At 38.3% G+C, this 17,188-nt stretch overlaps 1 protein-coding gene across 1 annotated transcript; it reads right to left on the reverse strand.

The window, feature by feature from the left end:
* Positions 1 to 3,138: 3,138 nt before the first annotated feature.
* Positions 3,139 to 12,735, reverse strand: LOC135475315 (uncharacterized). Its single transcript, XM_064755163.1, has 7 exons — positions 12,534 to 12,735; positions 10,779 to 11,082; positions 9,857 to 9,913; positions 9,338 to 9,445; positions 7,296 to 7,442; positions 6,395 to 6,491; positions 3,139 to 5,072 (listed from the first exon to the last, which is right to left on the reverse strand). The coding sequence occupies exons 2-7, from the start codon at positions 10,815 to 10,817 to the stop codon at positions 4,930 to 4,932; spliced, it is 591 nt and encodes a 196-aa protein (XP_064611233.1). The 5' UTR covers positions 10,818 to 11,082; positions 12,534 to 12,735; the 3' UTR covers positions 3,139 to 4,929.
* Positions 12,736 to 17,188: the final 4,453 nt, after the last annotated feature.

The following is a 17,188-nucleotide window of genomic DNA, read 5'->3' on the forward strand; positions in this document are numbered from 1 at the left end:
GCATACGTTCATAGATTCATATGCCACTATGCTCGAGAAACAGAGTCTTCCAATTACTCATGATGTTAAAGAATCATTATAAAGATGCATATGCAAAGGGATATGGTGTAAGCTGCTGCCTTGAGTTTAAAGCCTATCTTCTTACAAATGTCATAACAATGAAGGAGAGGGGCAATTTAAAAAAAACTGAATGTCTATTTAAAAGAATCTTTTGATGGCAAATAGTAAGGCAAACTCTTAAGAAATAGAAACAATCATTTACACACCCGTTTATCAATTTTAGCTCTTTCAATCAATTTGTTAAAGATGTCTTTCATCTGCCTAACAGTCTCGATTATTGTATCTGAAGACCCTTCTAAATTAAGCGAACTGGACAACAACTAATGCTTAACTCGTTTGACGTCTCTCTGGATACATACCTAAGGGCCACAGATAAAACAGAAAGGAAGTACATGATGTAGATCCAAGCCGGGTATATGCATCTGTCTAACCACACTGGACCAAACCATAGCCAGTTTGAGCTTAGGGATGGTCGTGAAAACATTAATAGAACCCAACACACTTTATTCCAGGGAGGAGTTCGGTATCCTTTGACATCGAATTCTATTTATCTAACTGTTTATTCTATATCACTATTGAAAGTATACGAAAATAAACTTCTGCCTTTGAAAAATTATCCCTTATTAAAAACGAGTTAAAAAGTTTGTAAAGAGGTCCATGACAAAGACCGTAATTTTACGTCGGAGAACCGTAATGTCATATCTCGAAGTGACAAAACGTAAGTGTAGAGCATTGTTACGAATTCCATCGAAATTCATGGTCATAAAAAGCTGGCATTGGCAACTAAAAGCCGGCTTTTTACGTATTCCGTGAGATAATACAAAATTTGCCGATCGATGGCAGCCATAATTCTGGTTGGATCACGTGTGTCCTGCTTTTTATGAAAGGACATTATAACTTTAAACTTATCCAAGTTTTCACAGCGTTTTTCACGATTTGAATTATTTGGGTAGATATTTGACTTATTATTTGATTTTAAGCCATGATTTGAGCCCATGTACATTGTTGACGGCCGTTCGTTACAAGCCATGGTTTGAGCCCATGTACATTGTTGGCGGCCGTTCGTTACAAGCCATGGTTTGAGCTCATGTACATGGTTGGCGGCCGTTCGTTACAAGCCAAGGTTTGAGCTCATGTACATGGTTGGCGGCCGTTCGTTACAAGCCATGGTTTGGGCCCATGTACATTGTTGGCGGCCGTTCGTTACAAACCATGGTTTGAGTCCATGTACATGGTTGGCGGCCGTTCGTTACAAGCCATGGTTTGAGCCCATGTACATTGTTGGCGGTCGTTCGTTAGAAGCCATGGTTTGAGCTCATGTACATGGTTGGCGGCCGTTCGTTACAAGCCATGGTTTGAGCCCATGTACATTGTTGGCGGTCGTTCGTTAGAAGCCATGGTTTGAGCTCATGTACATGGTTGGCGGCCGTTCGTTATACGCCATGGCTTGAGTCCATGCACATTGTTGGCGGCCGTTCGTTACAAGCCATGGTTTGAGCCTATGTACATTGTTGGCGGCAGTTCGTTAGAAGCCATGGTTTGAGCCCATGTACATGGTTGGCGGCCGTTCGTTACAAGCCATGGTTTGTGCCCATGTACATTGTCGGCGGCCGTTCGTTAGAAGCCATGGTTTGAGCCCATGTACATTGTTGGCGGCAGTTTGTTAGAAGACAAGGTTTGAGCCCATATACATTGTTGGCGGCCGTTTGTGCAAAACTTTTTAAACTGAAGCTTTTTTCCAGTTGACGTTGCGACCATATCTTGATATAGTGGGAAGGTATGAAACAGTTCTCACGGAGAACCAGCTGTGGGTATAGGCGTTGAAAACCATAAAACCGATAAATATCAAGGGAAAAATATATCCTGAAAAATTAAAAAAGGTCTTCTTTGCTGAGCGCAAAAAATCGCCAATTAGTGGAGAATCCGGTATTTGTTGTTAAATCGATCAAAGGCGATGGGTAGCGGGCTGAATGATTTATAACCCAATTATTGATTTCCCTCGAGGGTTAATGAGCCAAATGGCCCATATATTATACACGACCACGATACAGACCTTTATCAGACCGTCAGATTCGTTTTATGTTCTGTATTTGTTTGCGGACTTAAGTCCCTTGCCCAGTGTTTATAGTACATATGCGTAGATAAGAGATATTTTTAAAAAAGTGCATGATTTATTCACATAACTCAAACAAGAATAAAAATAAACATCTGCAGGTGTATCATTAGTATCACGAGACATCACGGATAAATGTGATATGTAGGGACGTCACGTAGCACCTGTATAACAGTTAGCTTTCTACTCTCCAACATAGGAGAAGACATAAAATTACATGTTCACTTCCACAGGTAATGTACCTGAAACTGAAACGTTGACCCACGGGTAATGCATATCAGATTCATAACTATATGTACATGTAGGGGTAATGCATATCAGATTCATAACTATATGTACATGTGGGGGGTAATGCATACCAGATTCATAACTATATGTACATGTGGGGGTAATGCATAAAAGATTCATAGCTATATGTACATGTAGGGGTAATGCATATCAGATTCATAACTATATGTACATGTGGGGATAACGTATACCAGATTCATAACTATATGTACAGGTAGGGGAGGTATGGTTATTTATTTATTTATTTATTTGGTGTTTTACGCCGTACTCAAGAATATTTCACTTATACGACCTTCTGACGAGGGTATACCTGACATGAGGTCTCACGTTCTTTTCAGATCATTGCCCCCAATTTTAAGCCATAAATACAGAATAAATATCCACACAGAGCATGAGTACAACTGCATCTTACACAGCACTCCTCTCATTATTCTTCTATCTTACAATTTACATTCAGCAGACCATTCTTTGCGACATTATTTGTTTAGAATATAACATTGCTATCATTTACATGTATCATTTCACCTGTATCATCTCACCTGTATCATCTCAGTCCTCCTGTGCTGTGTGCCAAGCTAGCTACACTCAAAAAATTAATCTGTTAAATTTAACATGAAGTCTATTGTCTGAGTGATGCTACATTGTAGTCTGTTATTATATCACAATGTTATATATTATTCTGTTAGTCTAATACAGTGGTTATGTTGAATTAACAGAATGTGTGTGTTATATTTAACAGAATAATCTGCTGCAATAACAGAATATATTCTAGCATCACTCTCATAAAAAGACTTTCTGTTAAATTAGAAGATTTTAATTGTTTGAGTGTATATTCGAACGACATATAGCAATATTGCCCCTTTAAAAGTATTTCTTGTAAGATCCAACTGAGCAATCCAATCTTTTCACAATTGTATCTAGGAAATGAAATGTGACTACTGCTGTAATGGAAGCCTTAATGTCACGACTTTTTGTAGTCTTTATAGGTGTGACGCCATTAATGGTGCACTCTCCCAATCAATCGGTGAGTCACCCAATCAGTACACTATCGTTAATTTCGTTACGCCGTATCAAACTATTTTCACTTTACTTAATCCTGTTCTTAATGTGCCCAGTTATGTATTATGGTCCTCAATAAATATGTACCTCTAGTTGAGAAATATCTATATAGGTTGGTATCATCCAAAATTCTGTCTAAACAATGCCAAAATCTGTGAACAGTCATATTTCATAAAATGCACTCAATATACAAATGTACAAAACTTCCAAGTTGTCAATTTATTTTGACACTAATATGAAATGTTCAGTTAACACAATATTTAGAGGGTGCACAGCAAATACAAGAGACGAAATCACTTCTATAGGTCTACAGACAGCATCCTAAAATCCATGTCATTTTGTCCTGTAACATTTCACTGTTCAAATCCAGAATTGGGAAGCGCCATTTTATTTATTTAATAGACATTGAACGTCAATCATTTACATCTTTGACATCATCGATGGTATGGGTAACATAGTGGAGTGCCAGAGTAAACCACCACTCTTCCCGGGGTATCGGGCAAACCTTGACGGTGCTTAGTAGATGCAATCGATATGACACACGATAAGTCGTTAAACCACACACACACTCTTGATACATATCGAATTCATGGCGTGAACGCTTTCCATTTTAAGACAATAAATTTCATTCCACTGTTATGTACAATATCGCATGTTTTTAATATTCTTATCTTACTGCTCAGACAGCTTCTATGTGTAGCGTTTGCTAAATTTATATCATACATCTCAAAACCAGCTGGGTGCGAATTTATTTGCAAGAAATATAACGCCGTAAACTTATTTGATTGATTTATTTACTTGATTGGTCTTTTACGCCGTACTCAAGAATACTTCACTTATACGAGGGCGGCCAGTATTATGGTGGGGGGGGGGAGGGGGGGAACCCATGACCATCCGCAGGTTGCTGACAGACCTTCCCACTTACGGCCACTTGAAAAACAAATACCGGGTATTTGACGCACCTGACTTCAATAATAATTCAAAGAATGGAGTAAAAAGTAGCTACGTGTATAATGTAATATCAAAAACGTTATGTGGCTGATGTTACACCTAAAGCAGCCAAAGACATTCCAGACATCAAAAGTTCTATTTCTTAACATGGAGTGTTATCATGTAGATTTTCGATTATGAAGAAAACATTATAAGATACATAGTTCCACTCGAGATTCTGCCTTGATCATCATTCGCCATTCAGTCCAAACATTTCCCCTTGTAAAAACGATATGGCCGGAATAAGTGAAAAATATCACAAAAAATATTAACATCTGCGGTCCTTTTAATTCAACTTGCATCATTACGATCAAGTCAGGAATGTGAAGTAACTGTCAAAGTGTAAATGCATTCTGCAAGTGGGGGTATCGTGCACTTCAAAACAATTAAACATCCCTTTCCATAGCAGGGGCCTTAACTCAGAAAACATCCGATATGTCGGTCTGTGTATCTGTAAGCGAGCCGTATCTATTCGCGCGCGTCCGGTTGACATTCACAGTTTTCGGTGACGTCGACAAGGAGTGAGTGGCAGCATCGTATGTCGGTGGAGGAGTAGGATTTTCTGACAAAATGGAAAATATTTAATACAGAGGATTAAGTAACCATATTAGTTTAAACTCACTGGTACTGCTACGGTGGCCCATATACGACATTTTCCTTTTTCTTAACTTTTGTAACTTATTCCACCTAGGTCAAAACATTTTCACCCAGGTGGAAACTCACGCGATGCAAGAAGCCTCGTTCTAGTTTACGTGGGCAGAATGATGATGAACTACAACATGTAAGAACTTCAGAATGACAGAGAAAGGCGTGGATGATGCAAGTCACATGGTTGTCACAAGACGCACCTTATGAACACGATTTTCCGCCATTTTTCACCCAGGTGGAAACGTTTTCACCCCAGTACCACCCTACGAAAAAGTCACAAAAGTTAAGAAAAATGGAAAATGTCGTATATGGGCCACCGTACACTATTGATTTATTAACTTATTTATTTGATTGGTGTTTTACTCAGTACTCAAGAATGTTTCACTTGTACGATGGCGACCAGCATTATGGTGAGAGGAAACAGGTCAGAGCCCAGGGTAAACCCACGACCATCCGCAGGGTGCTGCCAGACCTTCCCACACACGACCGAAGAGGAAGCCACCATGAACTGGACTTGAACTCACAGCGACCGCGTTGGGGTTAGTGTATTAGGCAAACCTTCCCACGCACGGTGGGAGAGGAAGCCACTCACTCTAATAATACACGCAGATATCATCATACATGTTACAATGAAGTATAAGCACAGTCCAGGGTGTATCATCTCCCTCGAACATTCAATCCTAAATCAACGACCATCCGCAGGTTGCTGCAAAACCTTCCCACTTACGGCCGAAGAGGAAATCAGCACGAGCTGGACTAGAACTCACACCAATGAGGAGCACCTGGATCATTGCGCCGCACTGGCACACTAATCACCTCGGCTACGGAAGCCCCAGTATTGTTGAAAAGCACATTTTTTCTAATAATATCTGAAAACTTATCGAAACATCTGAAAAAAAATACTGATTCGAACTTCGATGAGTCTGACAATTATTTTTTTAAATATCATATTTTCGTAGGGAAAGAAATATTTCATGAAAATCAAGCCAGTTTATTTGGATGCCAAGCCAGATTATCTGGATCCCAAGCAAGATTATCTGGATCTCAAGTCAGATTATCTGGATCTCAAGTCAGATTATCTGAATCTCAAGCCCTGTTATTTTGGATCCCAAGCCAGTTGATCTGGATAACCATCAACATAATATAACAATATAGATATAACAATATCTATTCTGTTAGCATATTCAGCAACAAATGGTCAAAATCGACAAGTATAAACAATTAAACAATGCATACCCAAAGTTCGCCGCTGAGTTTGTGACGACGACGGCATGGAATAGCTGTCCATGGACGTGTATGGCTCGTCATAGGACTGTGTCCTTCGATAACCTTCCTGTAAAAAACAGATCTCACAAATCGATATTTACCCTTCAGTAATCAGTTCTATCATGCATAAAAATGCCGCCAGCCAGCAGCATTATGTTCATCCATATGGCTGCAAGACACATGCCCAGCGTAATAGTGCACTTACAGCTTTTCATGAGAACCACGTTTAGAATTGTGCAGTAATACAATATTGAGGCTGAACAGACGCAAGTTTTACCTGAAATTATTTATCACTGATTCGTCGTCTGCTAAGAGTTTTGAAGGAAGTTTCTAACAAAGACGTAAGATGCTAATTACAAACAAGTGCCTTCTCAAATAAAAAATAAAAAAAACTCCGAAAATATATACTCATATCAGTTACACTTGCTTTTGGGGAGAGCTTTATAGTGATCACAGTTTTAAATGCATAGAATGGACTTCTTTTAACTTAGAGCTACTTCATTCTTCCAAATCGTTACCGTTATTTGGAATCTACATACACTTTCTGGATACAACACAGATTCTAATTCTCAAAATCGGAGGAGATCAATGTCTTGTTATATGATCACATGTTCTGCCAGCGATTAATTAGCCATGCAACTCTGGGGTCACAGGATCGAAACCAAAGAGGTCTCGGCCAATTTTCACCTGGATAATCTGTGTTATGTCCAACAGGTGTGTTCTCAAAGCAATATGCATGTACATGAAAGTTCCAATGATTTTGGCTAAGCCTGCAGCCAGGTCTGTACTAGATCTTTAAGCAACTTAATTTCCAGATGACATTCACTATTGTCTATTATTTCAGTCTTAACTAAACAGCTTCGGGACTTACGGCGTTAATTGATGACGTCATGATCTTCCAGGAGATTCTGACACCTGTAATGCACGTGACAATCTCAATAAATGACACGACCAGATGGGTGATGCCTACGGCTGTTCCGGTCGTCTGGTTGTGAACAACACCGTTGGCATAGCCTTCCTTCAAAAATCAGAACCAAAAATACTATGTAGAACAATTTCCAATTTTCTTAATTTCTTAAATTATTCCTCAAAGGCCTTTGCCTGGATTTTGAGATAATTACACAGTACATATAAAAAGTAGGCGAAAATGAGATAAAGTACAATTTAATAAGTGATAAGCCTCTTGGATAAAAAGGAGTAGCAGAATATTCATTCCAAACCCATTCTACAGTACACTGAAGAAACAAACTTATAGTAAGTCAAAAACAACGAAATTTGAAAGAAACAATCGTTTCACATAAAAAAATACGTTAAGTTAACTGCCAACAGATGGCATTCTTTGAACCCGGTAAAAGGGCAAGCCATCGAAGTTTAAAACTTTCCAACTTTTATAAACTGACATGAATGCTGGGATCTGACCAAAGTATTGGGGATAGGCCTACATATACCGTGGCAATGTTTCCAACGTATCAATCCTGAGCATATGCTCTCGTATTTCTGTCGGTATATCTCAGCTGCGCAGTCACAACTGTTGGAATAGACAACGTTGCGCCATCTATTTCAACAGGATGCATACAATTCCTCTAGCTGCATGCCGCCGCTAATGCAACGATAAAGGCTAAACGGATTTTCATTTCATTTTATGAGTTCTTACACTCAAAAAATTAATCTGTTAATTTTAACAAAAAGCCTGTTGTCTGAGTGATGCTAGAATATATCTTGTCAATATAACACAATATTGTGTCATATTCAACATAAAGTCATGTTAGTTTCATTGAATCGTTCTGTTGAATAAATAGAATATTGTGTTATATTTAACAGGATAATCCGTTGAAATAGCAGAATCTATTCTAGCATCACTCAGACAACAAACTTTTTGTTAATTTCAGTCTCGAGAGTAAGAATGTCTAAATCATAACTTGCAGCATTAACTGAAAAACGTTAGCAAACCGAGACATACACCATATGCAAGTATGTAGGACTCCTGATTCCGGATGATGAATTTAAATCCTCACAACTAACCCGATTGTATCATGATACTCATATATCTCTCTATTAAGTTCTACAGGATTGATTTTGATGGCATAAGAGCCAAAAAAGTCTTTTTCCTGTGTATTGTTCCCCATAACAGTTTCTCTCATTATGAGATGTTTTCTGTTATTGCACTGCTGTAGCATTGTAGGTTAACAGAATCTAAATGTGGTGTTGCAAATAAAAAGAAAACCTGTAAGGACAATAAGAGTGAAGGTTAAGGATTAAAAACGTGGGAATACAGTCCATGAATATTAAATAAACACAAGATAAGTGTGGGGTTGAGAGCGAGCTAAATGTACATAACATGAACAGAATTTAGGTGTGGATCAGGACTAACTGCACATGCATTATCTTAACAAGATTAAAGAAGTGTGGTTTTGAAAATAAACGCATTTGCATGATTTAAACAGAATAACAGAGTGATTATGAAAATAAATATTATTTCTTCAGCTGAACTGAATTCAAGTGTGTATTTAGGAATAAATTTCATGTCCAATAGCGTAACAGAACTAATCTGTTGGCCAAGGAATAAACGTCATGTCTAATACCGTAACAGAACTACTCTGTTGGCCAAGGAATAAACGTCATGCCCAATACCGTAAAACAAGTACTCGGTTGGCCAAGGAATAAACGTCATGTCCAATACCGTAACAGAACTACTCTGTTGGCCAAGGAATAAACGTCATGTCTAAAACCGTAACAGAACTACTCTGTTGGCCAAGGAATAAACGTCAAGTCCAATACCGTAACAGAACTAATCTGTTAGCCTACGAAGAAACCTCAAGTCCATAACGGTAACAGAACTAATATGTTGGCCTAGGAATAAACTTCATGACGGAACAAAAGTTTGGGTAAATGAATAAACTTTATGTGCAATACCTTCACAGAATAAAAGTGAGGGTCTGGAAACAAACTGCTGAAGGTGATAACGGCTCCCGTGAAGGCAAAGTTCAAGGTCAGAACATTCACACAGGCCATGAATAGTACCTAGGAAAAGAAATGGTCACCTTTATACAACAAAATCAACCCCCATCACTTCCTCAGCAAAATGTCAAACTATAGCCATGTTTCGAATCATCCATTCTTTGAATCTGTCAAAAACTTTTCTGATGTTAATTTGGCAGACAGTTTGATATTACAGATGTGGAGGTCAAATGATGTGCATACTTGTATAATACAAACTGCATACACTTTTATACGTATTTTCAAAAAAACACTTTTAATCAGGAAAACACAGCTGGCTGTTTCGTTGGCCTGGCGATAAACACATTGTCCAAGGATTTGACAGAAGAACTTTTGTTAAAAAGGAATTCATCTAATTCACAATGTTCACATGGTGTTTTAATATATATATATATATATGCAAAATTACGATTATGTTAATTAGAGCTTCATTACCGTTAACGTGTTTGTCGATTTCCCTGCAATGATGCTGATGATGCCACAGATAAGAAACTGTAAAAATAGAAAACAGTATATACACTATAGAGATGGATTACTGGAGGATTCGATTAAACTGATCGAAAGGAACGTTTATGCATGGCTGCCTTTGGAAGTAGACGTGTACCTCTGGAAACAGTGAAATGAATTTTCCTTAACTGTATCGCTCAGGGACCTATATAACAAGAATGAGAAGCAATTGTCGAGTGAATCTGTTGGATGGCGAGTCCAACTTTCAGTCTAGTATATACCTCTTTATCATGAATGATAAGAACACAACACCTTTCTTATCCTGGTTTAAAATTGTTCTTTCTGAGTCGAGCATCGATCCTAGTTTCGAAAACTGACTGAAGCCAATAAAATCAGTGTTCTGTCCAAGCATTAAGGTGATTCAACGGGTGATGATTTGAAAATATAATCAAATGACCACACTGTAACAACCAGCACCGCACGATTTCTTGATACATTATCTGTTTACTGCATTGTTGTTTAACACCATAATCAAGAATTTTCCCATATATTTATTTATTTTTTATTTATTTACTTGATTGGCGATTTACGCAGTACTCAAGAATATTTCACTTATACGACGGCGGCCAGTTTTATGGTGGGAGAAAACCGGGCAAAAACACAGAGTAAACCTCTAACCTTTACCGAGTTACGGGCAAATTCTCCCACATGTGACACACGTCATATTGCTGGGAGGCAAGTGAATTTCATGCACGACCGCACAAGAGTACCGTCAACTGTGTTTTGCCACCTAGACCCAGACTACAATCAAAGCAGTTTGTCCAGAAAATTTCCTGCCTGAGAATGGGACAAAAACAACGTTTCATGTATGTAATATTGAAGTGTGAGATAAGGGTAATGGTACACATACCGAGATTCCTGTCCAAATACCCACACATAGCCATCCCATATAGAGGTACAATGCCCGGACACCACGCCGATGGCAAACGTTACCAGTCCAGCTAAGACATGAACACAGCCCACACTGCGCAGAGCTGACGTGTCCGCCATGTTGTTTCCGATAAGTTGTGTGTTGTGGGTATCCACAGATGGTGAGCTCAACATGACGTCATGGTCTGTATATCCCGTGACGTGTTAAAATAGCCTCCTGTTGTCACTGAAGGTTGTTGTTTAATAATTAATGTATATATCCAAAAGATGAATGAGATGCCAATCTGAAAGAAGACCGTTAATGAGACGGTAATATTCATAATCATACAAATTTAAAATGAGACTTTTTCTGTAGACGTAATTTAGCTATGACGTACGAAGGCCCTTCATTCCACATGCCTCAATCAAAGTCCTTACTTACATGTCTATGATGGCCGTTAGTTCTGAGGAAACCGGAGTGCCTGACCGTTGGCAAATCAATGAGAAACTTTCTCACGTGTGACCTTGACTTTTAAATATAACGACCTGGTTACACGAGAAAACATTCCTGCTTGAAATCCTATGATCGAAGCCATTTGAGATCCACCACGGACACCCAGAGTAATATTATATTATAAGATCATGCACATATAAAAGGTTACATCCAACAGGTGTGTTGTCAACCTGGTTGCTATGGAGACCGTGCCATTCACGATTGTTTTCTGTACGACATTCGTCCTCAGGTGTCAGCATTTTGATGAGCATGGAGGGAGGTGTAGCAGAATTTATACCATCCCTTATTAATTAGCCATGTACTTGTATGAACGCCGTATCACGTTATGAACTACACATCCCGTGACATCGCGAGACGCGGCATGCATGGCAATTCTCTGCAATAGCTTTTCTTTTCTTTATGCAAACAAAATATACCAAAATATATATGTGGCTATACATGTAAAGAATCTTTGAGACACATGTACAAATATTTTACATAGCCTACATAAATGCAGAAGAACTGGGCATAGGTACAATATTCTTTTGCACATGAGTATATGATTAGGGAATGAATACCAGCACGGCTCGCGGGTAAACTGCTTCGGTGTCTATTCTAATTTGTCCAATTCTTTGCACATGTGCAAAATAATTGTTTAAGGTACGTATGTGCAAATCGTTGGTGTACGTATGTGCAAATTGGTGGTGTACATATGTGCAAATCGTTGATGGATATATGTGCAAATCGTTTGATGTACATATGTGCAAATCGTTGGTGTACAAAAGTGCGAATCAGTATTTATTTGCCATATGTACAAAAGATTTCCACACATGCACAAAAGAGCTGGGCATATACGTACAACTAAAACAGTACTTTCAAACATACATATATAGGCCTATATACACAAATATTAGTACACTGAATTGGGCTCTTTAGCACGTTATAGATTATTAATATTATGGAGAATACATACCGAAACGGTTTGTCAAAGAAGATAACTTAATTAAATACCGGTGCGCTAAATAAGCATCCTCAACAAATCCGTGTAAAGTCGTGTATTGCAGACATAGTATAAGTGCGGATGCATGTCACGCACGAATGCCTATCTACATACATGTATATCAACTATAGTACATGATGCACAGATATGCAGCACTGTAGTCGAGTTAGACATGCACAACTACCTGCTCTGGTCTTACTCTCTGTGCTGTACGTCTTTAATTATACTGGGTAAAAACGTACACATATAGTACATCTACATACCAGTTAGTCTTTTAAATCACATGACTCGATGTCTGCGTGGCCTTTATAAATGCTCAAAGTTCACAACGTGTCTTCAGTGCACACATGGTCAGTACGTAGTGGCAAAATACTGGCGGTATGCGCTGTAAACAAACACGACAACACTGTCACCCGCCAGGCGAAAATCGAATATTAGTTCCCCTTAACTGAGACAGGGATACGTTCAGCTAATGAGAAGAAAAATTTTCAGGTACAGAATCACGAGACATGGTAAACAAACGTCCACGTGATGCTGAGCTTTGGCTATAGTCTATTTCGTATGTGCGTGTCACACAATGTATATGGTGCATATACCTGATAGCTCGTGATGAGCCTGTGATGGCCTGTGGTCGAAGCATGCCGGCTCGTCTTTTGACAAAAAATACTATATATGCGCCACTCAGTCACAGACCATGCATAAACAGTCTCATGCATGCACCAAGAGGTATTTATGGGCACCAGTTTTCTTTTTTTTTAAGCTTATTTAATTTTCTGCTTCCTGCAAGCATAAGCTTTATTCCTGTATCTTTTCTGTATCAGTTGCAGTCATTCCCACTGTACAAACAGACATGATATGATCATAGGCATTCCAAACATATACTAACCATTCTCCAGGACATTATATACCTGGGATATTTTTATATTTAAACCGGTGCATACAAAATAAACATACGTATTCCAAAACTATGGAGTATGTCTAAATTGATGTTATGGCTCAATGATAAGCAAACAGTGAAGTTTTGTGAGCCATATTACTCACTACCTTAAAACTGCGCTCAACATTTTCATACTCATCCACTATCCGTGGTCATACACGGGGAAAAGAGTACGACGCGAAACACCAGTGTTATGGATGGAATGAACCAAGCGGAGTGCCTGGAGGGACACCATGGCTCAAGGGACAATATCACAAAACCGTCTTTGATTTTAAGTTGAAATTTGAAACAGCGGTATTATCCCATTTTAAAAGATTATTTTGGGGTTATAGAAATTAAAATTTTGACCATCTCATATATGTTGTCTTAAGGAAAATGTCGAACTTTCAGTGATAAGCTGTTGATTTAAACAATGGAGCCAGCAAGAGGCGGATTCGAACACTGATCAATGCCCGATTGGTATTAAACGCTCAAGAACTTTCCACTTATGTGACGGAGTTTTGGATGGGTGAACAGTGGTCAGTAAACGATTAAACTCTGAACGTCATCAGACATTTGAGGGATAAATCGGCTCTTCTTAAATCTCAGTAGATCTGATATGCTTATGTTTTATGTTTCAAAGTTGTAAAATAATGAGTTCACCAGTTAAACGTGCCGATATTATTAGCTTCACTTTTTTAAATGTTCTTAGCATAAAATGAAAGAAAAATTCGAGGTGAAAACAGACAATTTGAAAAGAAAAAAATATAAAAAAGAAGAGCAATTAACAATTTACATAAAAACTTTTTTAATTAAAATAATGTAGTTTAAATTCTATATCCAGTTCAGATTAACACCTAGGTATATATTATATACACATAATGAAGTAACTTTAGCACACCTTGGATTAATAGATAGGTCTATTGTATACACATAATGAGGTAGTTGTGACACACCTTGGTTTAGCATATAGGCCTAGGGTATGTACATAACCAAGTACATGTAATTGTGACACACCTTGGGTTAGCATATAGGCCTACTTAAGAGACATTCTATTTTTCGATTCCTTGTCACCATACGTGGAGGCCTCCGCATGTATCAACACGAGGGCAAACCTGCAATACTGAATCTTACTTCGGTAAATCGGAGCGGTACAGAGGTTTGGCGACTTAGTCACGTTACCCGCAACATTTTTTAATCATGACTAAATCACTGGAAATACGGTCATGTTTTGATTTTTTTTTTTTCTTTGATTGGTGTTTTATGCCGTACTCAAGAATATTTCAGTTATACGACGGCGGCCAGCATTATGGTGGGTGGAAACCGGGCAAAGCCCGGGGGAAACCCACGACAATCCGCAGGCTGCTGGCAGACCTTCCCACATACGGCCGAAGAGAAAGGCAGCATGAGCTGGACTTGAACTCACAGCGACCGCATTGGTGGGAGGCTTCTGGGTCATTACGCTGCGCTAGCGCGCTAACCGACTGAGCCACGGAGGCCCCCGGTCATGTTTTGTATCATTCAGCTAACGAGTGTGAACAGACAACAATCCCTATTCAAAGTATGTAAATAAATAAATAAACCCAGTTCAGATTTGCATAGTATCAGTTTATGTATATTTCACTTCCAAACTTGGCTGTACCAAAAGTCATTTTGTTTTACATTATATGCTACACAGTATATTAATGGGGCAATGAAAATACCAACACGAATATAGTGAAAACACCGGACAATACATCAAGAATTCTTGCGTGCATGCATGGATTCTGAAGGGTGTAAGTCGAGCTACATTCCGGAGCTTGTAATCAAGTCTGCCTCACTCAGAGATATATTGGAAAATACTAAAAAAAGAGACATACATAAAATAACAGTTAGGTATATGGTATCACACTGTGCACAGTGCAGCAGCACTTTAAGTGCAATATACAACTTGTGTCCTTATAATGCTTTGTCAAATTACAGTGTTTGATTTTTATAACGGGCCTTCTAGCCCCAATGTATCCCTGAGGAAAAAAAAACAAAAAAAAAACATGTTTGATGTCAGTAACGAGTGGCATATCAAACAAAACGTTTCCTGTCAGAAATGGCATGACAACACCACATTCCGAGTAAGGAGTACCACGCCAAAGAAAACGACTAGTTTTAAAACTGACCTGTCAAACACAAAACATGATGTCAGAAAAGGAGTACATAAATGAAAGATGGCATACTTAGTTAAACCAATGAAAGTAATGACAGGAATATGGCAACTGGTCCCTTTTTATTGTTTTCGTGTTGTTGTTTGTTAAATAATCATGCTCAACGTTCTATCCCCAGGGGAGTTTGCCCCTCATGCAGCAGTGAAAATGTAAATGGAATGTAACTGATGGTGACATAATGTACCGACAGAAAGTTATTTTCCTTGTTTGGGGGGGTGGGGGTTGTTTTCGTCCTATTGCATAATTCTTTTTAAAGGTACGAAGACAAATCTCATAGCTGACTGAATGTGCATATACATAAAGAAACTCTGATAACAATTTGGTAGTATTAATGTAATGGAAGCAACTTTACAGTGATTATACTTGCAGTAGATACTGGTAATTTCCCTTCAGTTCAGTTTGTAGAGTGCTGGACATTGACCTCTGAGACCCCAGTTTGAATCATGGTGTGATCCACGTAGTAAAATCCTTACATTAACATTTCAGCAATGTTACAAAGCATAAAACAATTTTGTACACATAAATGTGTTGAAAACCACGATTAAAAATGTTACACAAATTGCTACATTTGCCTAGCACGTCTTCACATTTTCCAGCATGTCGAAAAAAATAATTGGCTGTCCATTTGTTTTTACAAGAAGACAATAAAAAGTGGATTCCAAATCTGGTTTTCTGCTGACAGCGAATTAGTGGTTCCTAACTACAATGGATGTTTTGAGCGAAACTGAATATTTGGATTCACACTGATACATTACGTTCTGCTGGCAAGCAAGGCTCCAAATGTTACATTTCCACATTATATATGTTAGATACAGATATATATGTACACTGTAGATTCATGTTAAAAGAAACATAGCAATCAGATGAAGTTTAGCGGCTAAAACGAAGTGGTGACATTACTGTGCTTCAGCTGGTTCAATATGATCCAAAAAGTCTACCACAAAACCTCAGTCTTTATTTGCATTTTATTCACTGTACAAAATGATGACCCAATTTGGAATCGGCATAAAGCGGCCTCTTACGTGATGTATACTTTGTTTGTAAATGAAGGAATGAATGGTTGGGGTTTAACATAATACTTATGAATTTTTCAGTCATAGGACAAGGAGTCATTAGGTGTGTATATGTTTGGTACTATTTCTGAAACCTGCAATATTTTACCTTCTTCTGACTTCTTGTTGAACTTCGTCTACTCTGAATTGTGTAGTTTTAGGGATAAAAGAAATAAATTTCAAGATTACACTTATCTAGGTGCAAAACAGACATTCACGCACCAAAATGGATGTTCCAGGTAAATAATCACCACGCCAATTCCCAAAACTAACATAGTACTTACATTTGTATGGTTGTAGTGCTGGAATCTATAAAGGAGAGATACTGAGACATGTTGACACAATGTCTGCCAAACACTGAATTATTGTAACAGCCTGTTTTCTGCACATAACAATAACTGCTGAATCTCCAGCAAGTGATATAGAAAACCGCTCTCTATTTCCAGTGTCACATAATATTTGATATAAAGGACTGTGATTATGGACAAATGTATTAATTTATTTAGCTGATTGGTATTTTACGCTGTACTCAAGAATATTTCACTTATACCATGGCAGTCAGCATCAAGCAAAAACTGGGTTAAACTCACGACCATGCCCTAGAGGAAGCAAGCATTAAATGGACTTGAACTCACAGCCACTGCACTGGTGAAAGACTCCTGGGTTGGACAAATGTAATACATTTATTCATTTGATTGGTGTTTTACGCCATACTCAAGAATGTTTCACTTACACGACGGTGGCCAGCATTA

This window comes from Liolophura sinensis, chromosome 9, assembly GCF_032854445.1.
Source record: "Liolophura sinensis isolate JHLJ2023 chromosome 9, CUHK_Ljap_v2, whole genome shotgun sequence".
NCBI classification, from domain to species: Eukaryota; Metazoa; Mollusca; class Polyplacophora; order Chitonida; family Chitonidae; genus Liolophura; species Liolophura sinensis.

What these genes read in the sequence shown, in the direction of transcription:
- LOC135475315 (XM_064755163.1), bottom strand. Translation starts at nt 10,817, where the DNA reads ATGGGATGGCTATGTGTGGGTATTTGGACAGGAATCTCG. An exon ending in GTATTTGGACAGGAATCTCG is followed by an intron (nt 9,914 to 10,778) that starts GTATGTGTACCA and finishes CTATTTTTACAG; the next exon opens with TTTCTTATCTGTGGCATCAT. An exon ending in CTCACTTTTATTCTGTGAAG is followed by an intron (nt 7,443 to 9,337) that starts GTATTGCACATA and finishes TGATTTTTGAAG; the next exon opens with GAAGGCTATGCCAACGGTGT.